Here is a 27,318-nt window from a genome sequence, read left to right as displayed (position 1 = left end):
AGCTGGACAGGGCGAGGGAGATTTCAAGACCTCAGTTTTCCTTTCCCTGTTAGTTTACCTGGAAAGATTTTATTTGGATTATCCGTGTTCCTGTGATTTATACGCTAAGATTAGAGCTGATGCTGCGTGCCTTCGGTGTCTGTGGAGAGCTGGCACCATCTCCTCCTCGGTCTGTGTGAGGATGGCGTGGATGGGAGCGGCGGTGAGGCTGAGCTGAGGGCAGCCGCTGGCAGAGCAGGGCTCAGCAGGGACGGCTGGGGAGGCGGCGCTGCTGGGAGCAGTGGTGTGAAAGTTACTCTCTGCTTTGTCCCCCGTAGGTGGTTGAAAATCTTCTGAGCTTTTGCTTCCAGACGTTTTTGGATAAATCCATGAGTATTGAGTTCCCAGAAATGTTGGCAGAAATCATCAGCAACCAGATACCAAAATACTCAAATGGAAATATAAAGAAGCTCTTATTTCATCAGAAGTGACTGCCTTAACACAAAGGGTTGCCTTAAGAAAACGTCAAATGATAGCTTTTTTCTTTTTTTCTTTTCTTTTTCTTTTTCTTTTTTTTTTTGTAAAGACAGAACCTACCAGACTTGTTCATTTTGTCCTTGCAGCGGTGTTTCTTTTGTAATTATGCACTACATGTGGTTTACAGAGGGCCAAGATTTAGGCGATAGAAGCAGCGGATTCCTCACATTTAATACGTAACTGGGGAGAAAGGAAAGAAGAATACATTTTGCTTGCCAAAAATTGTACTTCTCCCCCTGTGCGACACCAACGGATGCATCAAAACCACCGGTGACAAGATCTGAGGCTGTGTTAGGAACATTCTGCTCATTAATTTCTGCAGTCGGCTGGAAACAATTTTATTTTTTAGTAATGCGTTTTGGATTTTCTTTTTTTTTTTTTAAAGTTAAGGTAGCATTTTGGTTTATGCATGTAACCTGAAGAAAGTTTACAAGTGTATATCAGAAAAGGGAAGTTGTGCCTTTTATAGCTATTACTGTCTGGTTTTAGCAATTTCCTTTCACTTTATATACCGTGAACGAGGCTTGTTCATTTTTTCTTACATAATTTTTTTGTAATACTTCAAGATGCCTATTGTACAGCTGGTTTTTTAAGGCGGGGCAGCTCGTAGCTTTCCTAAATGACCTCTAGATGTTCATCCTTGAGTATATTCGTGTGGAAAGGGGTTGGGTTTTCTAACCTGATAGCTTTCAACTGTCGAGGCGACCGTAAAATTTGGCATTTTTTAAGGGCCAGGGTGGGTGGGAGAACACTCTCAAATCTAATTTCAGTAGATGTGAATGAAACAAATACTTTTGGTATAATGTACAAAAGCGTTGGATATGCAGATTCATAGCGAATTAACACAGTCCTAACTGGATGTAAACGAGCAGGTTATTTTATATATTATAAAAACAAAAAGCCTGATTTTTGCATATAATGCAACAGCCATAACTACGAGAGTCACGGGCTGCGTTGATGCCAAGAAGATCAGTCCTGACCGCCCATCAGGAAACCTTCAGGAAAATATGCATAGCTTCAGAAAAGTTTACTTCTGCGCGGAGGACCTCGCGCGTTCCGCGCCCCGACCCCAGCGCCGCGCAGGACCCGCGGGAGGGCGGCCGTGGGGCAGAGCAGAGGCCGCCCCTCCCTGCGCCCGGCGCTTCGGCTCCGCTCTTCTGTGCCGCCGGGCTCCGGGCGCGCGGCCCCGGGGCCACGTCGGAGATGTTGGCTCCGCTGGCGCCGCCCGCACCTCGCACGCAGCGGCCGCAACCCGCGCGGCGCCGCCGCCTCTCGCCTCTGCTTCGCCCTTCTCCTCGGGAGCAGGAGAGCTCCGCTGCCGGCTTCGTGGTCCCGCAGGTGTACGTCCGCCCTTGTCTGTGTACGGCTGCGTCCCTTCCTATCGAGTGACTAGCGTGCCATAAATCTGCCATAGGTCTCGTGAATCTCTCCTCGTTGCCATGGGTAGCTGTATTTTGAGACGTTTAGAAGCTGTAGTAGCCTTTTCTACCTGCACCTTAACGATTTTCTGTATCTCGAAATTGAAATACTTACCAAGCCACTCTAAAATTTGATTTGTACTGAAAGTGGCCCGATTATTTGTGTAATAGCAACGAGAAAAATCATCTGGGAAGATACAAAACCTAATATATTTTTGTATTTAGTTATAGTTTCCAGTATGTATAATCGGTATATTCGCTGATCTGAGAAAAGAAGGGAAGGGCTACTGCAGCTTTAAAAGCAATTTATTAATGACTGTAAAATAGCTTGTATAGTGTATAATAAGGATGATTTTTAGATGACAGATTGCTTTATCATGATACATGTAATTATATTTTTTGTAGGGGTCACGGATGTGCTGAATGGTAACCCGTGCCAGCCGTGCTTTGTCTGGAGGTAGTGCTGAAGGCACTGACATTCAGCATCCAAAGAAGTACTCTGTCAGAAAGAAACAAAAAACAAACCTGTGTTCAGTGGCTGTTTCTGAGGTTGAATTTGCATTTCTCCAATCACTGTGTCAGAGCGCAAGTCGGACCTTGGGCGGAACGCTCCCCTCCGCGCCTCCGCCTGAGCGGATGGGCTCCCTTCGTAGACAGCCGCGCGCCGCAGCGAGAGCAGCTGGAAACATTGGGCAATAATATGCATAAGGTACCAGCAATATGTAAATACAGAGCGTAGGTTGTTCACAACACACCAGTACCTTTCTGCCGTTCAGCAGAAGCTCGTTTCCGAGCGAGATAGGAAACTCGATTTTCATCCTTTCTTAAACCTTTTTGAATGTTATACCTATGAAAGAAAAAGATGCTATATTCAGTACTTTGGAGTAAAATATCATCTTTAATAAAAAACAAAAATTCTTCTCCTCTCTTTGAATGATCTGTACAAAACACGTACATTTTATGGCAGTTTTAGGTGCCCTGCAGTGCTGGGGGGCGGCTCTGGGCCCCTCAGCCCTGGGGATGCACACTGCGGCGCTGCGCTCTGGCAGAGCTCTGCTGGAGGTCCACCATTGCAGCTCCGTGTGCAGGCGGTGCGTGCAGCCCTTCTGCAGAGTTGGCGTGCGCAGACGCTGCTTCTGCTTTCTTTCGGTCTGGTTTTTTTGGCCTTCGCTTTTTTTCTTTTTTCTTCTTTCTCTGGTTTATTTCCCCCTCCTCCCCCCAGCAGAGAATTAACTACAGTGAATGTGAACAAATCGTTGTCGTCGCGAGAGAGGCGGTAACAGAGGAGAGGAAAGGAGAGGAGAGGCTGCCGCCCCTCTGCTCCGTGTGCCTGCAGGTTCCTTTCGGTTCGCGAGCGTAAGGAAAGAAGGCAGCTGTGGTGTTCGGAGGTGGCATCCACGCTGCACGCGCTGTTGAGTTGGAAGCGTCACGGTTACAAACGCGTCGTGTTTGGTGAGCAGTGAGGAGTACGTGTGGTGTGTGTCATAGTCCTGTAGCACTGGGCAGAATCTGCACTCTGGGTAAAGCAGGGAGAATGGCGACTTGTGTCCCTTCAGTGCCTTATCACGGTGCGTGCGTCCGCGCGGGGCGTCGCGCTCGGGGCTGCACGGGGCGACAGGAGCGGCCTTAAGGAGGGCAGCGGGGATGCGCCGGGGGCCGGTGCCGTGTTGGGCTTCAAAACGCCCTTGCCCTTTTTGCTACGACAGGTCAGGAATAGGAGGAAGTGCCTGGGTGAGGGTCAGCCCGCTCCCGCTCCGTAGCGCCGGGCGAGGGCTGGGGCCGCGGCTCTGGGGGAGCGCCGTCGGCGTGCCGCGGCCCGGCACCGCGCAGACCCTGCGGCTGCTTTCGGTGTCACATAGGAACCAAACGCGGGGGGAAGGAGCGGAGCCGCTCCCGAGGATGGGAGGCGTGGGTGCTGGGGAGGCTGAGCGCGAAACACCCCGCCTCCACCAAGCGCGGGACAGCTGCGTCGGCCGTGTGTCAGTACTCTATTTTGTATATTCAAAGAAAGATATATAACGGGGACAAATCCTATATCGTACCGGTGTATGGCATTATTACAAAAAAAAAAATCATTATTTTTATCACAGTAATTTTAAACAGCATAAAAAAATAAAATTAAACCAGTGACTCCTGTTTAAAAATGAAAGTTGTAGTTTTTTATTCATGCTGAATAATTCTGTAGTAACAAGTCTGTAGTTTTCACCGACTCAGTGAAATGTTGGACTGTAAAAGCTTGTGTGGAATTGTTGAGCATTTATTTTTTCATTTAAATTTGCTGTTCTGGTAATACAAAGCCACACATCTGTACAGAAGTTGCAGTAAATGTGAGCCATTTACAGCAATGCCGAGTAATGGACAGAAACCATACAATAAAATTCTGCTTTTTTCATTAAATGGCTCCAAAATGCCTCTGTGGAATTGTCGCCGTGTTCCTGGGTGGGTTCCCTCACGTTGTCACTGCGCTCCTCACACGCACACAGTATTTATAGGAAAGCTGATTGCTGCTGCAGTTAAGTTCCCGAGTGAGAGAATTTCTGCTAATTGCGTTCGGAGGAGCGTTTTAAATTGGAAATCATGACTTGCATTTTCCAGTCCTTGCCACTGAGGTTCTAACTCCCATTTTCGGGTTGGGAGCCCCAGTCGAAGCGGTCTGTGCCCCACGTTGGCTGTGGGATGGGGCTGTGTCACCGCTGCTGCAGCTGTCAGTGCAGCGCTCCGTCCCGCCGTCGCTCAGCGGAGCTGCGGGTGTGCTGCTCTCAGCACGGCCCCTCCTTTGCCCCATTGAATAGCAGTGTAAGATCAGCCGTGTAATAAAATCGGCTTTAATTGCAGCATAAAATGCCAGCTTCCCAGCAGGGTACGGTCAATGGGGATTGTTTGCCATCAGAACAAAGAGTTACATAAATTTGGCTTTCGTTCTTCCCATGCTTCACGTCTGTAGGCCGGGGTTGGAGGCAACACGAGAGCGGGATTGACGGCAACGGCATTAATTTGTGTGACGGTGGTGAAAAGACACTTTAAGGGACACGTCGGACCTTAGGTGAAATAACTGCCTCCTGCCCACAGCACTGCAGCATGGCCTGCTGTGCTGCGCTGCCTGGCAGAGCGTGGCGCTCACCGGAGGTCCCCAAGTGTCCCCTGTGTCTCACTGCGCTGCTCAGCTCCTCACCCAGAGGTGTCAGGATGGCTCCCAGCAGCGTGGGGCCGGGCGCGGTGCCACACTCACTGGGCATCCATCTCCATCTTCCAGGAAACCCAGATGGAACCCAGCGTGAGCCTGAGATCTGTGATGGCCTTGCTTTGTTTTGTACACGCTATCCCCATAAAACGACAGAATTTGAGAGCGGTTTGGACAAGATGCCATTAAATGCTGTTTTTATAGCGCTGACATTTGGGTGTCCCAGCCCTCAGCCCCCGGGGCATCGCCACCACTGGGCAGCAGCTCCTCCAGAACACATCTCAGAGTGAACCCAGGAGTGAGTGGGGATGTCCAGAGCACAGCCGAGTGGGAACCCCAGCACAAGGCATGGAGATGCTCAGACCTCCGGGTACAGGAAGGAACCTGCAGTCAGCAGGACCTGCGGAGGTCCATTCTCCTTCCGCTGCGCTGTCGGCTGTGGCACAGATCCACATTGTAATTAAGGATATTCCCTGAGGTCACCGCAGGGAGCTTTAAGTTTAAAAAATAACAAGTAAGTGGAACCCTTCTAATTATAGGCTCTGTTGGTTCAAGATTAAACCGCATGAATAGGGCGAGGAGAAACTGCTGACGCGGCATTTAACGCGGCCGCTAATTGCATCGCTAATGTGACGGGATGGGGCGATGCTTCCTGCGGGAGGGGCTTGGCTCCGCAGAAGTGCCCGTTGTGCCCGGCGAGGCGGAGGAGGGGAGGCTGAGCTGCCACGGCCCAGAGACAGACCCCGATCCCTGGGGCACCACGGGGCTGAGCTCTGTAGCGGCACGAGGTGTATTTGCACTTATCCCTGCCGCCGCTGGATGTACTGCTGCTCAGGGACGTGTTTGTATCTCACACATTAGCAGAGGAGCACATGTGTGCTCCTAAGCCCCACGCAGCGCTCCTGCGGCCGCACACCTGCACAGCCCACCCCTCCAACACACAGCAGAAGTGAACAATTCTGTGATTCTATGAACTGGGAGGAGCAGGGTGTGCCGAGGGGATCAGGAGCTCTGCAAGGATCACATTGGTCCAATAAGCCATTAAGGAGCACTATCTGCCAAAACAATATGCCAGTAGTTTGTGCCCCTTGCCAGAAGTACAATGGTTTTGCCCCTTATCCTTTCTATGGCCTAATTCATGCTGCTCTACAAACACTGCTTTTCCCATCCCATGGCCACCGCTCGCTTTTTGTGCAGCCGTGGCAGGGGGAAAGTGCGCTCTGTGGGCAGACTGCAGGGCCCTCCATGAGCAGCGTGTGCTCAAAGCACTGTGAAGGGCTGGGCCCTCCCGGCTGCCCCTGGTACCCACAGCTCTTCCCCCTTCCTGAGTGCGTCATCGAGTTTTAGAGCCCAGGTGCTACTTTCTGAGCATCTTTGTCTGAGGTTTAGGAGCAGAACTGCCTTCATTAGCAGAGGGAGCATTCATAATGGGTGATAGCAGGTGCTGCCTGGTGAGCTGCCAGCAGCTGTGCTGTATTACCACTGCTCTGTGGCATGTCTGGGGGTCCCAGCTCCACACACACAAGAGAGCTGGAACACCTGTTTTTTAGGGGAAAAAAAAAAAAACAAAACCTAAGTATTTCTAACTTAAAAAATCAAATTAGCCCAAATGTACCAAGTATAATTGCTTTGAGGTTTCTGGTTCATTAGAATAATTAAAATACCGTTCATTTTCTAAGCAGAAGCTGTCCCTTCAGCACAGGTGACGCTCCTCTGTTAATTTGCCTTAAACCAACCCAGCTCAGGGGTTACAACACCAGGTGTGCTCAGCTCTGCCATCAGACCCCCCTGCCCCTCCTCCAGCACTGACATCGCAGCTGTGGAAGTGCCCTGAGCGAGGGGAACTGGGGAGCCATCACCATCCCAGCAGGCACACAGCGCTGATTCTGAGGGCTGCTATTGCTTTCCTTGCTCTGCTGCCGTCCGCTGCTCCGATGCGGGCACAAGGATGAAGTGCTGCTGGGAAAGAAGAATGAATGGTAGGAAAAGCAAATCCCGTCCCATGCAGGAGGTGCCTCTGGGCTGCCCTGTGATGGTGGGGGGGGACAGCATGGGCTGGAAATGCAGCACTGCCCCCCGACGCCATTCCACAGTGGAAAGCAGCTCCCGTGCAGACAGGGAAATCGGGTTCCCAGTCCTGAGCAGGAGCCCAGCTCTGCTCTCTGTGTGTTTCTGTGTCCTGCAGCCCGGACACATTCGCAGACACACCGCATGCACAACCCATTCCAGGCAGCCCCGTCAGGAGATATTTCTGGTCTGTGGGTTTTATTACTGAGTGCTATTCCAGGCCTGCTGTCATTTACCGTGAGCTGCTCCGCAGAGCATCAGAATCACAAGATTTGTGCTATTTCAATCATTCCTTTGGAGCAGCCCAGACAAGGAGCTGGGCTGGGGTGAGCTCCCAGAGCCAGGCAGTTTGGAGCTCAGAGGCAGAAGGCCATGGCTGTCACCTCTGGGATGTGGGACACAGAGACCCCCTGCACTGTCCTGTGGCAAAGGACAGTGCTGGTTTTCCAGCTCTGTACAAGGGCTGTCTATTGTGCTGCTCCCAACGGGCTTTGCATGGAGCACGCTCTGCCTTTGGTCATCCAACAGTGAAATGCAGATTGCACGAAGCACTGCGTGTTACTGCCCCGTGTCTGTGAGCCCTCAGCTCCTGCAGCCTCTTTCTGCAGTGCCGTGCCTTCCTGCTGGGCTCCCAGTGCTCTGCCTCTTCTGCAGTGAGCTGCGGGGCCTTAGGCTGAGCCTACAGCCCATGAGGGCGGCGGGGAAACCTGCACTGTGGGGCCAGAACTGCCCAGAGGCACCGAACCCACTGCAGCCCCACAGGGTTCCCATTCTGTCCCACTGCTGCCCAGAACCATGCTGTGCCATGGGTGGAGCAGAACAAAGGCAGTGACAACACTCATGCTGAGAGGTGACCACCACCCCAGGGAGATAAAGGGAAAGCCCAGGGAGGGCTGGGACTTGCACAGATGCTCCTTGAGCTGCTTCGGTTTGTGCTGTGAAAGCTCTCAGAGGAACTCCTCTGTGTCAGCAGAGCCATCAGCTGGCTGCAGCAGGAGCCCCTAACGAGTATCTCCATCCCATCCTCACTTACAGCCTCTTCCAGGCTGTCGGCAGAAGTGAAACTAAAATCAGAGCCATCATTCTTCTAAGGAAAATTCCAGTGCTACAGTTTACTGAATAAAGTGGCAGGCAGCCCCTGAAATAAATATAACAGAACTTCTCCGTCAGCATTAGAGCTCAGCCCTTTCCCACAGCAGAGGCGTTTCTCTCACCCTTCATGGCAGGCAGACACACAGCAGTGTGAGTTACAGCCCTGTGGTGCTACGATGTCCTGCAGCACGGCCACGGCTGCTCAGCACAGCTGCTCCACGCAGCCCCACGCAGCCCTGAAGACAGCAGCACGCAGCCTTGCAGCACCACACAGCCTCACAGCACACCGTGGGACCAGCGGAGCTGCCTGCAGCTGGCACTGAGGACGCAGCCCCCAGCTCCCCATGTGTGCCACAGCAGCGAGCAGAGCACCGGGAGCTGCCGCCGCGCGCAGCTGTAATTAGCTGTAATGGTCTGGGCTGCAATTCAGGCCCCCGAGCTCAGCAGAAGTCATCTCGAGACAAGACAATTACCAGGAGGATGTTTTGTCTGACTGCTGAGACAGATGGGAATCTGAAAAATTCATGGCCAGGGCCTGAAATTGTTGCTCTCCCTGAGTAACAGCAGCTCGAAATACCCACACCAGCCAGCCCACCCCCAAGGAGCACAGGGCTGCAGCACGGCGCGGGCAGAGCCGGCTGCTCCCAGAGCAGAGGAGGAGCTGCATCGCTACTGCAGAACCCCACAGGACCAGTGACAACCCCATTCCCACTGCAGCAGCCCCTGGCAGTGCCTGGAGCATCCTCAGTGCGTGCCGCTCCTGCAGGCTACCCGACACCTCAGAAAATCACATGAATTAGCAAAAGAGGCTTTCTCAGTGATGTGCACAACTACAAATTAAGAGCTGCAGTTGTTGGGTGTGTTTTTTAGATCAGCAGCTTTGCTCCTTCCCAGAGGCTTCAGCCAGCCTGGCTTTTTCCTTTGTCCTAACTGTTCCCTTACTCTGTTTCACAGCCTCACACCATTTAACCCCATCTGGGGCCCAGGTGTGCTCGCTCTGTCCTTCCCCACACTTGGGGTTGGGGGGCACCGCTGCCACTGCTTGGATGGGCAGGGATGGGAAGAGGGAAAGGATGGAATGAGAATGGGGAAGGGAGAAGCAGTGTCAAGGGAAGCAGAGCCACTGCCCTCGGGTCTGGCAGGGCAGGCAGCACCACCACAGCCCTGGAAAGTACTTAAAAGAATAGCCTGACTTTTCCTTGTCTTTCTTTTTTTTCTGAAAAGTCCAGGAAGTTTAATTACTGTGAATGAACTTTAAAGAGGTCTGAAATTTCAGCTTCCCCTATTTCTCAGTGACACAGGGAAGCAAACAGAGAGGCCAAGGCCCAGGGCTGTCTGTGGATGTCGGTGTGTTTGCAACGTCTTTTTCCATCACCGGTTTCAAATGTCCTTCACTCCTCTCCTTACAGCTCTTCTAAAAATATCAAATAATATAGATCTTCCCCTCATTATATTTTAAGATTCTCTATTTATACATTAATTCTTTCAAAAATAAAAAGTGACACGTACATACAGCAATCCAGTCACTCAGAGGCTTTAAAATTATTACAAAAGGACAAAAAGACCCCATCCCACCACGCGCGCAGGTCTCTGCCCACGGGCTGGCTTTTCCTTCACCATTTTCTATCACAAAGTAGAACCATCTCCAGCTCCCCGCAGGTCCAGCTCTGCAGGGCCCCCCTCCCACCCTCCTCCTGGAAATGGACCCAAGGGTGAGAGGTGCGGCAGGGACCCGCGTCCTTCCCAAGGTGGGCACAGAGCTGCAGTTTGCTGTCCCAGGCTGCAGGCCAGCTCCCCCAGCCAGGAGCATCCCATGGGCACACGTCCTTTACCTCACACAGGCAGCACCGTGCAGGTTGGCACAGCAGATGAGGGACAGCAGCGGTGGGAGCAGCACAGGAGGGGGCTGTGCCCTGCAGCGAGGAGCGGAGACACGGAGCAGCCAAAGGGAGCGCGATTTGTCGGAGCTGCGTCTCGCCCTGCAGGAAGGAAACGCCGGCTGCACGCATTGCAGATGTTTACCTTGTGTAAACTTAGACCTAAAAACAAAAGAAAACAGTCAAAAGGGTTGGTCCGGGATGGCCGCCCGCCCTCGCCAGCCAGGCAGGGTGCAGGGGGGCTCGGTGCCGCCGCACTGCTGCAGAGCGGGGGGCTGCGGGCCGGCTGAGGGCTTCTGGCTGCTGAGGCTTCTCCTGCGCTGGGCAGAGCGTAGGTCGGCTCCGGGCCTGCGGCCGATGGTGCTCCTTGCAGCTCACAAGCACTGCAGCAATGGGGACAGCGGTGCTGGTTCAGAGCAGTCTGCAGACGTTCCCCCAGAGCTGCAGGCCGCTGCTTCGCTGCTGTCCTCGTGGCGGTGGGGGCTCCGGGCTGGGGACGCAGCGCTGCGCACGGAGCAGCACCCACACTGTTGGCCATGGGGAGCCCTTCGCCCCCAGCGCACGCAGGGCCAAGCGGTGCATGGATACCAGGTGACGCTCAGCAGTCCCGCTCACGTGCCCAGCTATAGGAACTCCACGTAGTTCTCAGGGATGAGCCCGGTCTTCCCGTTGAGCGTCCCTTCCAGCCAGCCGGGCTCCTGCGATGGGTGCACTTGAGGAGAGAAGCAAGAGAAGCGCATTACTGTGGGGCTCACCGCGTCCTCCAGCCCTGGGCCAAACCCTGCAGAAGCTCAGCTGAGCATGGCCCATTCCCATGGCCTGAGACGTCCCAAAACTGCGGAGGTGATTCCATGTCCACATCCAGCTCACTGCCCCACAGAGCACTCAGGTTCCTCCACCCCTGTCCTGCTACAGCCTCACTCAGTGCAGAACAGCAATTTTCTATTGACAGATCACAACTGACACAGACCAGGAAAGATGGAACTGCTGTAAGTCCAAACATCTCCGTGCTTTGGAAAGGCCCAGTCTGCATCAGTTCAGCAGAGCCCATCGCTGCTGGAGATGCCGTTGAGGGTGATTACAAATAAACACCTCTACCCTACATTTGCTGACATTGGGTTTACAGAACCCCTTCACCATAAGACATTTCTAGGGTGCTCTTTCCAACTCACTTCCCCCAGCCAGCATGCAGCCCGGCTGCTCAGTGGCTGGGACATGCTGTAGACTTTTTCCTTTCAATAATCCACTGATTTTTATCTGGGAAACACAATGCATTCAATTCCAACTTGCTCCCCTGCTAGCTGCTCAGATTCCCACGGGCCCTCAGAGGGGAGACTGCATTTATTTGTAGGATATCTGTGGTGCTGCTTAGGAAAAGCATTTCTTTAATTCACCTGTATTAATTTTCTTCCCCTCTCTGCTATGTTCTCGTACAGCAGGACAGGGCTGTGCGCGTGGGAGCAGCTTCTCATATGACAGTGCTTAGCACATAAAAGCCAACAGCCACTTGGAGAACAGTAAAAAGTTTTTTCTTTACACTGGGATTATATCTAAAACAGAACTGCCTAATTCCATTGGGCACAGCCTCCTTCCCCTGATGCAGGAAACAGAGTCTATGTTCATTAACACGGTCTCCAAAAAGCGCAACTGATCATGGGCCACCTCTTCCAGCACTCGGTGTGCAGAGGGAAAGGCCCTCATCACTTCTCCATCTCCTGCACCAAACAGTAGGGCAGCTGCAGGGGGAATTGCTGTGCCACAATTTGGAAGCTCACCTCTCCCATCCCCAGAGCAATCAAAGAACTTTGCTGAATGGTGACGTCCGCCAACCGCCCACTGCCTTTTGTCTTGGATCTCAGTGATGGGTCTGTGGGAGGGATGCAGCGGGGCCACAAAGCCTGCATACTGCATGACAGCCCCAGCTCTGCTCGTGGCCTCTGATCCACTGGGGAGAACAGCAGGATCCTTCCCACCTGCCCCCACCTCATGTCTCCCTGAGGGTGAGCTCAGTCATGGCCTTGGAAAAGTCCTTTCCATGCCACAACAGGACTGGATGATGGGCTCTTCTCAGCACAGATATAAAACATATGGCAGGATACATCTGGATTGAATGGCAGGTTCAAGCACTGCTGCTTTTTTCTTTCATGGGATTTCTAGTGATGGAAATGGGATAGTCATTAGGCGTAGGACTGAAAGGAAACCCATGAATTCAGAATCCAGCTCTTCCCCGGGTCACAGGAGGAAAACCAGTAATTTGCAAAATACAGTGCTAAAACAAACAATGGCCAACTGGCGTTCACTGCAGCTGTGCTCATGTTCCCACTGACACCGGCCCCGCAGTTTCTCCCATGTACATGAAACGAGAGATGCTGTCAGAGAACAGGAGCCCCTGGCTGCCAAGCCGGGCCGTGCCAAAGGGGTCACGCTGTGGAATGGGGCAGCGAGCTCCAGCCCCCAGGACCCAGCCCAGCCGTGCCAGCATTCACTCACCATTGTCAAACACAGTGCCCGCTGTGAAGGAGAGCTCCGAGTCGTGTTCTGCTTTGCAGGCGTACAAAGCTCGGGCTTTCCGCAGTGGTGAGCTGCAAGGAGAAAGCGTTGATTGGCATAAAAATTAGCACCTGGGGAAGGGTGTCTTCAAACCTGAAAAACAGCTCAGTAAAGCCATGAGGGATTTGCTGCACTTCTTTAAAGGCTGTACCTGAGGACAAAAAAGATTTAGCAACCATTAGGTTTTACTGGGAAGAGTCAGTGTGCCCACACTGTGCCTGGCAATGAGTTGGAGCTGAAAGGGATGGAAACAGAGGTGAATTTCAGGGAGCAGACGGAGGAGCCCAGCAGCACACTGCACTACCTGGAGCTGCCCACCCCCCCCATCCCAGTGCCCCCAGTGGCAGCAGACACAGCGCAGCGCCTCCCCAACCCCGCAGCCATGGCACAGTGCTGTGAGTGCCCCAGGATGGCCAGCACCACCCGCAGGGCATCAGCATTCTCTTTGGGGGCTTGAGGAGCTTTTCCCAAAGACCTGAAGTGATTCTGAATACATGTGCTCACCTCATGGCAAAAGCAGTTGCACACTCACATAGAAACCACAAACCAGGAAAGCTGTGAACGGTTTTGGTTTTGCTGTCAGCACAGCCATGGGGCTGAGATTTTTCCTATCTGAATTCCAGCTGTATGACATGAGCAGCAGCAAAATGCTTCACAGGCAAAGCCCCCTGCTCAGCAGAGGGTCCCTGACCACCTGGAGGCCTCTCATCTCACACAGTCAGGCAGAGGACATTTCTGGCTTACAACCTTGAGTTATTCACACTTCTCTTCCCAAAACTCCCCTCGGATTTGTATCCCCAGTGCAGCCCCCATGCGGTGCAGAGACCTGGAGGCTGGTGACAGTCACTGTGTGATTACTGCCTCCAAGCATGGCACAACGCCAGCCAAGCACTCACAGGAGCTTCACCCAAGTGCCCCGGTGCAGATTCGAGGATAATGAGCCCTGAGGAGGGCTGCTCAGATGTTATTACACCGCTGTCAGCCTTTGCACATGTGTACCGGGACACAAATAACGCTACCAACAGGCAGCATGCACTGCTGTAGGAGGGGGAATGCTCAGGCTGTGCCTGCAATGAGTAGACAGGTCTGGCATGTCCCCACCACACCGTGCTGGGCCTGACCAACTTGCTCCAGTGATGCCCACACACCTGAGACATGGGCTAATGGCAGGCCAACATCTGTGCTGCACCATGCCCTTCACCCTCCCTACAGTGCAGCTAAGAAATGGAAAACGGCCAGAAAATGCAGTATTACTCCTGGTAGCAGCTGGGGTAGCACTACATTGCTTACCTGTTGTAGAGGCGAGTGCAGCAAGCTCCAGGGAGAGGAAATGGCTGAAAACCCAAAGAACTCAGCACCAGTGGGACCTGCCTGCCCCGGCCTGAGCCCCAGGGCTGCACATGGGGGCCCAGAGGTGCACAGGGGGTGCCCATGGCCCTGCTGGGACAGGAGACGCCTGAAAGCTCCTCTCTTGCTGAATGCAGATAGCTGCACTGGGGGTTTTGAGCAGGATGCAAAGGGGGAAGGGAAGTGAAGTGGGGCAAACCAAGTAAATTAAACAGAAAATAGGGAGAGCAACAGAAAGCCAAGCAAATTGTGCAACAGACCTGATGGGGGATGAGTCGCTGGACGTAGAGGAGGTGGGCATAGGACTTGATGGCGCAGAGAACATGGGCCAGGACGGTGAGAGGGGTGACGTTGGGCTTGGATTCTGAGGGCTGCAAGACATAACCAGATACCTTATCAACGTGCAACCACAGAAACAAACAGCAACCGAGAGACAGGCAGACGACATCCGACGATAGCTGGTGCCTTGGGAATAGACTGAGCATGAGACACAGCCACGAAATGAAGTGCCAAGACCTTGGGAAACATTTCAAGGCCAGATCTGCATTCTTCCAGACAACAAGAGCTGGATTTTCCAGTTAACCCCTGCTCCATCGCCCTGCTCCCGGCACCCATGGGCAGAGCTGTCAGGCTGCACGCTGCTGCTCCAGCACCTTACCTGCCACGCTGTGGCTCACCCACAGAGCCGGCTGCATTGCTGCACAGGGATGGTTTCTAGGAGCATCTCCTCCTGCTGCCACGAGGCTGTTCCCTGGGCCATGCTGTGCAGCCTGAGTGTTGTTGCCCGTCTGCACATCCCAGTGGGTCCTGGCCGTGGAAGCCCAGGGGCTGACACTGCACCAAAGGCTGCACAGCCCCAACCCACCCCAGGCTGTGTGGGTCTCAGCCCCATGGGTGCCCTCACCAGCACCAGAACTGAGATGAGCAATGCTGAGGTGCAGGGAACCTCTTTTCTGCCACCAGGAACAGGAGTGAAGCAGCAGCAGGGCTCGTGCCCTGCCCACGCTCCAGCACTCCTGCAGCGCTCATTAAATCACAGTGCTGTAACGGTTTAATTGATTTTTTTCATATTTTACAGTGAGAAACACTCTTCCCCTCACCCACACTGCTCTTGACTACCAGCTCATTTCCTCGCTTTTCCTGTAAGTGACTGCTGTCATCTCAAGTCAAACTGAGTCACTGAACTAGGAAACGCATTCAGAAGTGAGAAGTGTTTCCTGCAAAACTGTCACACTGAGGTCGTTCTCCGGTTCTCTGAAAAGCAATTAGTGCAGCCAAACACCATTTTGCGTCTGTTTCGTCTTCCGCCATCTCTAGGATTATCAACTCATCTGTATTCTCTAATTCAGCCTGTATGCTCTGTCCCTGGTAAAACACCAGAAAATCCTCTCGGCACTGAAAAGTCCCCATAAAAAAACCCCCAAGGTTCTGTAAAAGCACTGTGATTTCTGCTTTCTCTCTCCGCGAGGACGGCCCCTCTGTGCCACAGAGCTGCACCAAGCAGCCCACGCCCTCAGGTGTTCCCCAGCCTCTACCAGCAGCTGAACTCTGTAAAAATGAGCGATGGGTTCACCTATAACTGAGAGATGTGCCACTGAGAGAGCACAGATCACAACAGCATCAGTGCTCCAGCCCCCGGCTGCTGTTTCTGGAGGCCAGCACTGCACGTTTCATTACCTTAACACAGAAGGGCGTAGAACAAATGCTCTGTGCTGCATTTCCAGCCTCAGCCTCTAACATTTAAGAAAAACAACCAACCATCCCCAAAACCCAGGAGGGTCTCTGGGAAATATTTGTGACTCATCTTGAATGGATGATCCTCGTGGGTCCCTTCCAGCTCCGGATATTCTACAATCCTATGAATTTTGCATGTGATTGCAATTCTCTTCCCTTCAGTTCAGCTCAGGACTCAAGCAGCACACCCGGCACGGCTCAGCCCACACTTTGTGCCACCCCACCAGCACCACAATCCCGGGTGCCCCCCAAGGTCAGACCCCACCAGGGGCTGCAGCCACCCCCACCGTGCCCCAGCACTCACAACAGAGAAGATAACACCGTGGATTTGGGCCAATTTCGAGGAAGAAAATGCCCATGCCATAAATATTCCCAACTACAGCTGGCGTCCAGAGGACACAAAAGGTTAAATTTTTAGCCTGAATTAACCTGAAGTTCCTATCTGCTTAAGGCCGAGCTCCTGGCACCTCTCCTCCCCACAGAAGCTGTGTTGCTGAGTCCAACAGACACCATGATTTCCCCACGTGGTTATGGGCAATGCCTTTATTTCTGCAGAGCTTTACATGAGCATAGGGCTGAAATACAGCAGTGCAGCACAACCTTCACCAAGCACTGTAAAACTGCAGACTATTAAGAGAAATCCTCCAAATGTTCACCTCCTAGTTACCAATATTCAAAAGCAAATCCTTCTTCACTTTTCTACTGAAATTGCAAGAGGAGTATTTACCTGCGTTAGCTGCTCCTTAACAAACCTGAGAGACATTTGTACTTACCATAGCACAAATCTATTTCCAGCTTCAAACAGGAGGAGGTGCTTCACGGAGCACCCAGCGATCCCCAGTCGCAGAGGTTAACCCTTAAGGCCCCACTTTTCTCCCTGCTGCCTTTTCTTCCCACCAGGTGCAGTTGGCTGGAAGAGTGTGACGGTGTTCTACCTTCCCTTAGCACAAGAACTGAGATAGCACATAGGGCACGTACATTTGTTTTGTTTTATCTGTGCACAAGCATGCTTCTGCCCTCTAATGGAGAGAGCACGTTAAATTCATTTGAAGACATGGAGAATGTGTTCCTGTGGGTGCTGGCACCTAGAACCCCTCGTGCACGGTTGGTGCTGCATGAGGAGCTGCAGTTTGGAAACCAAAGCCCACTGGATATCATACCTGCATGCAGTGCCTGCTGGCTGCACATGGCTGAGTTACAGCACATCTGGAGCACAGCTGGCAGCTGCCAGGGTGGGTTTTGCCTGGGGCTGCATCTGCGCCTCATCTCCCCACGGCTCTCATTTGTGCAGACTCCTCCGTCCTGGTAATCCCACTGAGCTCTTCCCAGAGGTGCCAGCTATCAGCTCCACGCAGGGCTTTCCCTTCACCTCCAGTCCCTGCTGCAGTGAGATTCCACCCCACTGAACACCTGCAGGTGACTCAGTGGCCAAAACACGGCCAAGCTGTGCCATGACAGCAAACCCAGGGCAGAGTGCCTGCCCCACAGCACAGCCAGCAGTGACCCTGCCAGGACACCCAGCTATGAGGCACTGGGACAAGAAAGTCCCCTTCTTGAGATGGGCTCATTGTAAAAGAGTGCAGTGCTCGCAACCTGTAGGTCAGCTTCATCACTGCCACCCAACAGCTCAGCCTGCTGCACTGACTGTGGGGCACAGGAAAACTGCCTCTGTGATGCTGCCACAGAAAAGTCTTACAGCAAGAGCCTGGCTCTCCAGCCAGCCGCCAGCTACGAAGCTATCCAAAATTTGGACTGGGGTTTTGGTATCTTTGGATTCTGAATGGCAAAGAAAACACTCTCCGTGCCCACCAAGCAAGAGAGATAAATTCGTTAGTAACAGCACGCAGGTCTGTGAGGATGAAGACCATCCTGCTTCAATCAGGTTACTCCCAGAAGAGATGAACGTGGTGCTGTGAGCGGTTCCCTCCAGAAGAACAGAAGGTTTTGCAGGGCCCTCTGGGGCTGCCCTGCTGAGCAGACGATCTCTGAAGGCTCAGCTCCTTCCAGGGAAACCCCAGCGCTCAGTTCCACAGCTCCTGCTCAATGTCACCCCACTGAACCACGCCATAGCATGGGCTACGTCCGATCCCACCGGAGAAGTGAGCGCACTGACGAGAGCAATCAGGCCTCTGTATTTTGGAACATGTCTTTTTTTTGTGTTTTGGTTGTGTTTTTTTTTTTTTTATAAGATCCCATTTCCTTTCTCTTTCTCATGGGAATAGCAGCGGTGGTGACGGGCTTTTTGGAATTGCTGGCTGCTGCCTGTTGTCTGCAGAAAGCAAATGTCATCTGTTTTTTCCCTTCTTCTTACTCTTGAGGGCTTTGCAAGGGGCTCTTCCTGTTGGGTGCAGAGTGGGAAACAAAACAGAAAAAAAAAAAGCTAAGAACCAAAAATACCAGCAGCAGGAAACAAAGATGGGGTAAAACTCAGCGTCTTCAAAGCAGCTTTTCCCAAAGAGCAGCAGCAGAGGGAACTCCGTCAGTCAGCAGCCCAGAACACAGCAGGGCTTCGCCTTTCCTCCCAGATTGCCCACGGCCCTGGGCAGCACACAGGATGGGATGGGATCATAACCATCCAACCCTGCATCCTGGGAGCTGTGCTCCAAGCAGCCCTGCTGCCATTCCCGTCCTTCCAGGCACTGCTTTACCTTCCTGCAGCTGGATCTAAAAGCCCTCCTCACTCCTCCCCTCTCACAACACTTTTTCTCTGCTGTCTGCCTGCCCAGGCCACCCCTGGCATCTCCTGGCACAGCTGAGGCCCTTGCAGTGTGTGGGGCTGAGCAGCTCAGCGCAGCAGGGCTCCACACAGCCTTTGTCACTTTGTTCTTTTGGCTGAGAGGACACCAGTTCCACTTAAGAACATTTACAATTTGTTTATTTTTGTGGAACTCGGGGCTATTTCTGGCACAGAACATCCAGCATCCATGAATGGGCACCATCTACTGATGAGCTGAAGCCCTTTGATGAAATCACCTCAATAAACACCCTGTTTCCATCCTGGCATTATCAATACTGACTGCTCTAAAACAAACCAAGAACCACCCACCCCTTTCCCTTCCCTTCTACTTCTCTAAAACAAAGCTGCTGAACATAAGGCTCTTCTCAAAGCCAAACAGACAGAAATATATAGCATTGCTCAACGCCAGGGCTCTTAAACTTGCTAACAGCAGGCCAGGGTTGCAGCCTGCTGATGGATATGGCTCTGCTACACGAAATGGGAGCCAGCCTTGGGCAGAGAAGCTGATGAAGTTCATGCAATGCTGCACATCTCAGCAATGCCCAGAGTGCAGGGTGGATGGGCACGAGCAAGCAGTCCCTGGGCTCCAGCTGCACTGGTGTTAGTGATGGCACCAAGCACGATCCTATACATTACCAAGATCCCACAGGCTTCCAGCTTGGCAGCATTCTTCCTCCGTTTGGTACTTTAAATACAAGAAAAATTATGCAAAATCTCTCCCGTATTATTCTCTCAGGAGTTATCTTGCTGCATAAATCACTCAGGTGGAAAATAATGTCATGCTCAGGGAAATAAGCAGCATTGCTTAACCAAGCAGGTCCAAAGAGTTCAGCTTCTTCACACACCTCCAGCTATCAGCTCCTCTTCCCAGGTGAGCACAGCTGATGTGAGCTCCAGGGCAGCAACACGGAGGCGACCCTCTTTGCAGCCATCCAGATACCCAGCACATGGCTTTGTCCTCTCACTTTGCTGCTTGGCTTATTTCCCATACAGAGAACTCTAGATGCGCTTCAGTCATTTCATAAACTAGTCAGAAGCTTTTCCAGTTGAATAAGGGGAGAGTCCTGCCTCAGGGAGGAGAGCTGGTGGTTTCTGTCGTCCCACTTCATGCACGTTGCCATTTCCAACTACAGCTGGGTTATGCCGGATGCTTTGAAGCGAGGCAATGATGGTTTGGTGCAGCCTTCTGGCACAAAGCTTAGAAACTGGTGTTAATGATGAAGAAACGCTGAGTGATTAAAGCAAAGAGCCAGAGATGGGAGTGCTGGCAGCGTGAGGAGAGGAACCCCATGGGAAGGAGCCGTCCTCACCTGGGATGAGAGGCACAGAGCCTCTCGGCACAGAGCACCCCGTTAGCACAGCCCCTCCACAACCCATCTCAGCACACCGCCAGGAAGTTACCGACCTGCCGCAGGGAGCAGGGGCAGCAGGGCCCCCAGGACCAGCCTGCCCAGCCCCACTGCTTGCTCCCAGGCTGTGCACCTGTATGTGTGTGTATACAGCACATTCTGCTCCACTAACAGCCGCCCCATGCTGAGATACGCATCCTCCCCGCTCACATGGCTCTCAGCAGGCTGACAACCAACTCGGCAGACCCGATGTTGAATCGAGTGCATTCCACCCTTATTCAAGCTCTAAATTATTAATAGAAGAGTTGTAATGTGCCAGTAGGCAGTCGAGCAGCAGCCTGGGAGGGAGTGTTGGTAAATCAGGAGCCAGCATCGCAGTCACATCTTTTCCACCGCGCCACTGCTTCTAATTCATGAGGCAATTCCGCCAGCCTGGCTGCATTAGTCACCAACAAATGGGATTCACAATTAAGGAGAACTTGACAGCCCTCCAGAAATCTCTCCTTTTTCTCTGGCATTGAATCCACCACCACCACACTACGCTCCCCAGAAAGAAAAACCCTGTCTGCCCCCCAGCAACCATAAAGGACTCCTGCAGAACGGACGCTGGAGCTACAAGACGCAGCTCTTGGGTCACACACAGCCTGTGTCCAGGGGGCCTCAAGCTCCCCGCTGTGCTGAGCAGTAGAGGTGCTGGGCAGGAACTGCAGCCCCTCAGGGCCCAGGAGGAGCCCCAAGGAAGCAGTGCCATCCCACAGGCAGCACAGCACCACTGCAGCACCAACGCCATGAGCTGCCACTGCCAGCACCCCGGAGGCAGAAAGGCAGCACAGCCCCTTCCACTTTTTCAGTCATTTCTAGAAATATTCAGAAAAGCTATTTTCCACATTAAAAAAAAAAAAATCACTGCTTGCTAGTCAACATCCTTGCATAATCTGATAGAAGGCCACTTGTAGATTCAAATCCTATCACAAAACAAACCACATTTGTTTCAGCGTTCACCAGCTGGAATGCTGGGTTTCATTGCCATGCACACTCTGCTCATGCAGCACAGAGCACCAACACCTGCACACTAAGGCAGGCAGGCTGGGAAAAGCAGCGGGGATTATTTTGGCCTGTGGAAGTGATGGAGAGCAATGGATGAGCACAACACTATTCCTCATTTTCTGGATCTGCCTGACTTCTGTTCCTCAGTGCCTCATGTTTTGCAAGTATTATGCAAACACGTTATACAGAGCGGATCAGAACACTGCACCCCAAAACTACACCTGTGAAATGATCCAACGTGATCATTTTTATGTTAAAAAGAAGAGTTAGGGTTTTCCCTTTTTTGCTCAAAAAACCCAAGCTTTGCATTAACACTTTTGCCTGTGCAGCTCTAACCAGTCAGCTCTGCTCTCCAGCTGCAGCACAGCTGGGTGCTACGCACGCTGCTGCCTGCCCACCGACAGCCTGGCTTCCTCACTGCTGCCCAGGCACAGATGCAGCCTCTTCTCCATTCCCATTAACCAAACACAGGCAATGTTAACATGAACAATTCACAGAATCAGAGAAGGGCTCAGGCTGCAAGAGACCTTAGAGACCACCCAGCACACCCCTGCTGCAGGCTGGGTGCCCCCCAGCTCAGGCTGCCCCAGGCCCCCTCCAGCCTGGCCCAGGGCACCCCCAGGGATGAGGAATGCACTCATCCCCAGGGTTGAGGCATTCACTTCTTGGCTGGCTATTTCTGCACTTCCACCTGTAACGTTCCCTGCGCTCTCTGAGGTTTCACTGTGGGTTGTTCCCGCAAGAACGGAGTCCTTAGGAAACTCAGAGGTCCCCGAGCCACCCGCAGTGTGACCACAACAGGCTGATCTCCCAGGGCACCTTCCTCTCCACTGCCACCTCCTTTAGTGTTTTTCCAAGTGCAGCACAGACAGCAGCAAAGCTGAAGTGGTACCACTCCCCCCCAGGGTTCCCCCCGTGTGCCCCCCAGCCCTCAGACATGAAGGGCAGCACCCACAGCTCTGTGACCCAGGGCAGGCCAGGCAGGCAGTGATGCAGTGCACAGCCCAGTAATTGGCCACGGTTCTTATGCTGCTGATAATTTCCCAGCTTAGCACAGCCCTGTCAACAGTGTCTGCACACCGGCTTTGTGCACAGCCAGAATGCAGCTGGACGGAAAGCAGGTGAGAGCGAATTAATCGTGGGCAGGATCCCTTACCCAGGCAGAAAGGGCTGCAGAGATCAGGTTACCTTCACTTCATGGCAAAGTGGTGGCCTCACAGCTCCAGCTCATTTATGAAGTTAATTAGGCACCTGGATCTTCTTTCAGAGGAGAAAGGTCTTTATGAACGGTGGCCCCACGCTCCCCCAGCCCCTCCAAGAAAATTGCTGCTTTCTGCAGGGAAACCAGAGCCTGGCAGCACTCCTGGAGACAGCACCCAGCACCCACAGCACCCAGTGCCCTGCAGGAGCATCCCACGCTCATAAAAGGTTCTGCCAAGCAAAGTCTGGGCTGCATCCTTAGCTCTGAATTAAATCTGCCCACAGAATGAGGAACCTAAGAATGCATTCAGCTGGGTCTGTAAAATATTTTGTTTCCAGTGACATTTATAGGTGGCAGAGAGCTAATTTACTATCGCTTTGCTTTCAGCAGGCTCAATAAAAGAGTTGGCTGGGAGCACTTTCAGGAGACTCAGCCCAGAGCTCACAGGCAGCAGAGGAGGGCTGGGGAGGAGAGCAGTGCTGCTGGAGATGCTCAGTGCTGCACCATTCCCGTGCTGCTCCTCCAGCTGCCTGAGGAATGCCTTGTTGTAGCATCTTTGATTCCTGCATCCATTTCCCCACAATGGCCTCCATGTATTTTCAAATACCGCTTTATTTGAAGGTGAAATTTCCATTAGCCAATATTTGTCTGAAGCAGTATCTTTGAAGAAAATACAGCCATGCAGCTATCTCCACACTAATTATATGAATTAAGAAAGCAATGAAAGTGCAGTGAATGTATTTTCTTCTCCGGGCTTTCAGAAAAGCTGTCTTTTAAGCAGCTTGCGATGCTGAAGTCTGAGGTGCTTTTTTAGATCTCTTGGAGGGGGCCGCACCATTCTAATCTCATTCAGTTTGTGAGAAGCACCCTCAGATGTTCCCAGAGCAAATCACATAAACAGAGCAGCACAGTTCAAAAGCAGAATCTTCTAAGAAGTCTCCTGGGAAGCAGCGCTGCGGGGAGCTGCAGGGAGCTGGAGAGGGCTGGAGCCTGCACACACTGTCCCACTGTCCCACAGTCCCACTGTCCTGCTGTCCCACTGTCCTGCTGTCCCACTGTCCCGCTGTGACTGCCTGCAGGGCACTACCATCCCAGGAGGACGTTGAGGTTACGGCTCAGCTGCAGGCTGAAAGCAGCCACACACTCTATTCCTGCTGAGGAGAGGTTTCTGCACGCATTAGTAAAAGGGACACTGCTGAATTGTCTCTCTTCTAATGGATGAGCACATAGAAAATACGTTGATGAATGGCTGCTAGTTCACATGGGGCTAGCTACAAAACTGGAGACTTTATGAGAATATTTGGCCTAATTTTCAAGTTCAGCCGGTGGAAAGTTTCTAGACCAGGAGCCAACAGAAAAGTCAAAGAGCTGAAGGTCTGAGAAGTGGTTATGCCAAACTCCTGGGCAAATGGAAAACACACAGGGCAGAAAAGCAGAGCAACCCCCACCCTGGGCTGCCCCCCAGAGCACAGAGCCAGCAACCCAAATGCACCTCAATGGAAGTTTGTCATTTCCCTCTGCTCTTCCCAAACAAGATCGCTGCTCTTGTGGCCTACAGGCTCCTTTTTCATGCGTCTTAACATGCTTTCTGAAAGCATATAAATGCTTCTAAAATAAATCCAGGATTATTTAAGTGCAACACACAAAAAAAACCCTATGAAAACTATACATACCAATAAATACAGACGGCTGTCTACGTGTGTGTGAACGCAGATTCAAAACGCACCACCCTCAGCAGCTATGCCTGCAGCACATCTCTGCAGTCTCCTGAGCGTGCTGCTCGTGCCTTTGAAGGAACAGCTGTAAGGATGCCTGCCAGAGCCCCAAGTCCCCAAAGCCTACGGAGCTGTCTGACTGCAGGCAGAACGTGGGACTCCCAAGTCAAAGCTGCTTCACTAAAACAAACACAGACACCCAAAAAAGTAAATAAGTCATAAGATACTTGGAATATGATGTCATCTGGAATAAGCCAAGCGACAGACTGGGAATTTCAGGGCCTGTTTTCAAGTGTGAAAACCAGAAGATGTGCAGTTTCTGCTTTGAGCAATAAACGATCCCCACTCCTGAGCACCGACCCACAGCTGTGCTGTGCCTCACCTGCACTGGGGTCTGCACAGCACTGGGTCTCTGCTCAGGCGGGCTCACAATTACAGCAACTTTGCAGGCTGTGGGGACGTCTGCATCTTCAGCAGAAGGCTGCAAGAGGTTCTGCCAGGAGCAGGCAAGGACAGAAGGACAGCAGGGGCTCCCGATACCTGCGCACACCCTGCTGGGCACGGCCCTCAGCACCATCCTGCTCCTCAGTGCCCTGAGCAGAAGCACCAGCTGACACAGATGGCACGGCCCCTTGCTAAGCCAGCCAGACGCTGCCTGCTGAGAGCACCTCTTGCTTACCAACCATCACCATTCACTTCTTGAAGGCATGAAAAACGTGGCAGTGACCGATAAGCACCTCTCAGACACTGCATCCCAATGACCCCCATGACACCCCCTCGGGATCAGGAGCTGCAGGAACACTTTCCTAGCTGGAAACCCAACGCATGGGATCAGCTGCCATTCAAGACCTTGCAGCCAGATCTGGGGTATAAAGACAAGATTTACTTGTAGGGATGGGGACCCCAGCTGCACACTGAGGGCAGCACTGCTGGCTGCTGCACCTCAGGTTCCTTCACACCCAACTAGACATGCATTATGCCCTACAGGGCACTGCTCTACAGAGGGCTGCTTGGGCACTGCTGGCAGCCGCACTCCAGAAGCTCCTACACTCACAACCTCCCAGCTGCAGCTTCGCCAAGTGCTGCATAGAAAACAACAGGGTCCTGGCTCACAGCTTGCTGCAGTGAATGAAATAAAAGCTGCAAAGAGTTCCTGGGCATTCACGGCCTGCAAGTGCCCCCCCGCCACGTTCTCTTTGTGCCTTCTGGGGGGTCCTTTCACAAATAAAAGAAGTTTCTTCCCACTGCCAACTTCACACAGCACCCAGAAACTCAGCTTCTCTCCTTCAGAGCTGCTGACCTTCACACCTGGCTGATATCACTGCCAGCCACGCAGTTGCACCACTCCTGAAATCAGGGTTTGTCCTTACACTGCTTTGACCAACGAAGCACGGTGCAGGAAAGGTTCGCTTTTCTCCTACTACTGACGACTCCACAAAAGTGAAAACAGAATCAACAAAACACCGAACCACTTCACTTTTGCTGCCTTCGGAGCAAGAACGGGCGACAGAGCTGCTGAATAAGGCTGTGTCATGTTTATAGAGTTATTTTTCAGAGTGGAAAAAGTGACTTCAATTCTGCAAGGAACCAGCAGCTTTTAAAGGTCTACTCACTGCTCATGTGTTTCTGCTTATATGTGTTACAACTGATAATTGCTGAAGCTGTTTGCATTTTTAAGAGACTATTTATTCCAACAAATATCACCATTTGCCATTCAGTGATGCTACTCTGATTATCTGCTGCTGGACGCAGATTTGGGATCCCCAAGGACCCCGGAGCAGAGCATGGCGATGAGGCAGTGCCAGCATGGGATGGAGAACACTGAGATGTCCAGTGAAAATTCATTCTGGTCCTGTAAATCAAAAGCACATGGGAATAACCTTTCTTCCTCACACTAATTGGGCTATTTATTTCATGACCACTAGACCTTAGGTCTGCTCCTCATTTCTTTCCATATCCATGGAGGAAAAGAAATAGCCATACTTGGTCAATAAGTAAATAAAGTAAAATGCGAACAGAAACATGACGACTAAACCCAAGTTTCCCAAAGCCATGATTCCCTAAAGCTGGAGTCCCCAGGGCAAAGAAGGCACAGGATCACTCAGCCACCCCAGTGGGACAGCAACCCCAATGGGACAGTGATCTAAGGGCCAGCCATCCCAGGGGGGCAGGCAGCATTTCATGCCAGCCCACTACCCACTCCATGCACTTCCATGTGCTCGATGCTCTGACAGAAGCCACAAAGCCTTGAAGGCACCAGGGCCGTAACACAGCTTTAACTCCATCACTTCCATCTGTGCGTGGCTAAGCTCCCAGCCTGGGGATGCCTTCCCATGTCCTGCTGGCAGGTACCTTCTTGGGATTTGCGAAAAACAAAGCTAACCCAAAGCTGTGTGTCTGGTATTTTTGGAGACAGCCACCCACACCACTGACGCTCCGGTCGCACCTCACAGAAAAACGTGCATTTTTGTGCCTGCTCTGCTCAGGTAAATCCTCCTGCCCCACCTCCATGCTTCACAACCGCGGTGGTTCCTGCTCTTCAGGCTCTGTGGTTTTCCCTGGGCCCCCAAAGGGCCCCCCAGCTCTGCTTCCACCCCCGGCAGCCGCAGCCCCCACTTCCATACGCCGGCTCCCAGAGTTTGGGGTGAGCTGGGCAGCTCCTGGCCTCCATCCCAAACCAAGGGGCTCCTGTGGGGCTTTCATGATTCCAAGTGCCCGGCTGTGCCTTGGAAGCCTCGTGCTTGGCTCTGCAGCCAGGCTCACCCCAGCGCTGTGCCAGGACGGATGCCCAGCGTGGACAAGGCGTATGAGGACAGCCTGCCCCTGCTCCCTGCCCAGCGCCCGCCTGCGATGGCCGGAGCTGCGGTGTCCTCACGAAAGGACAGCCTCACAACCTGCTCTAAAATTATCCCTGGGATTGAATTGCCCTGTCACCACTCAGAGAGCTGTGGAGCCATGTGCTGCCTGCAGTGCTCCAGTGAGGGCACCAGGCAAAGCACAGAACGGCACAGCATGGCAGGGATGGCATGACATGGCGCAGCACAACAAGCACGGCACAACACAGTCCAACAAAGCAAGGCAAAGTCCACTGCTGCCTTCAACCCACGCTCTGCGGATGTCCCCAGAGCCCCTCTCTGATGCTCAGGGCTGAGGGCAGAGCAGTTCTGCACGACCCTCCCATAGCTGCCAGGTCCCACGAGTGCTGGCCGGGTCCCCAGGCACGCTGCCATACAGGCGGCCCAGAAATGGGAGCTTTTGTCTCTGAGAACACTGCTCAATAACACATGGAGGGTTTTGTAACTTCAGAAATCAACTATCCCTAAGAGTGCATTAGAAAACTCTAAGAAGTAACTGTTTGGAAATTTCCATGTGACTTAGAACCATCCCAGAAGTACTGCTGGGCTGTACTTTATTGTATCAGAAGCAGTGGAACATTCTTCACTGGCAGCAAAACATTAAAAAGGGTGGGAGGTGATAAAATAAATGC

The 27,318-nt window shown here is 52.5% G+C and overlaps 2 protein-coding genes across 6 annotated transcripts in view; one reads left to right on the top strand and one right to left on the bottom strand.

Moving 5' to 3' along the window:
* NR3C1 (nuclear receptor subfamily 3 group C member 1) overlaps positions 1-2,856 on the top strand; it is a 53,849-nt gene extending 50,993 nt beyond the window's left edge. For 2 of the 3 annotated variants that reach the window (XM_048960903.1, XM_048960904.1), the window contains exon 9: positions 318-2,856. In XM_048960903.1, coding sequence (XP_048816860.1) covers positions 318-470 — 153 coding nt within the window. In that variant the 3' untranslated portion in view covers positions 471-2,856. The remainder of the gene's footprint in view (positions 1-317) is intronic. The other variant, XR_007379881.1, reaches the window with a different exon arrangement.
* Positions 852-27,318, bottom strand: part of ARHGAP26 (Rho GTPase activating protein 26) — a 107,981-nt gene continuing 81,514 nt past the window's right edge. Inside the window, exons 21-23 of one of the 3 annotated variants that reach the window (XM_048960905.1) lie at positions 14,309-14,419; positions 12,642-12,733; positions 852-10,863 (exon numbers count right to left, since the gene is read on the bottom strand). In XM_048960905.1, coding sequence (XP_048816862.1) covers positions 10,775-10,863; positions 12,642-12,733; positions 14,309-14,419 — 292 coding nt within the window. In that variant the 3' untranslated portion in view covers positions 852-10,774. Of the gene's footprint in view, positions 10,864-12,641; positions 12,734-14,308; positions 18,121-27,318 lie in introns of those variants that run through there. The other 2 variants (XM_048960906.1, XM_048960907.1) reach the window with 2 other exon arrangements.

Source organism: Lagopus muta, chromosome 14, assembly GCF_023343835.1.
Source record: "Lagopus muta isolate bLagMut1 chromosome 14, bLagMut1 primary, whole genome shotgun sequence".
Taxonomy (NCBI): Eukaryota; Metazoa; Chordata; class Aves; order Galliformes; family Phasianidae; genus Lagopus; species Lagopus muta.
This window is presented reverse-complemented; position numbering and strand designations above follow the sequence as displayed.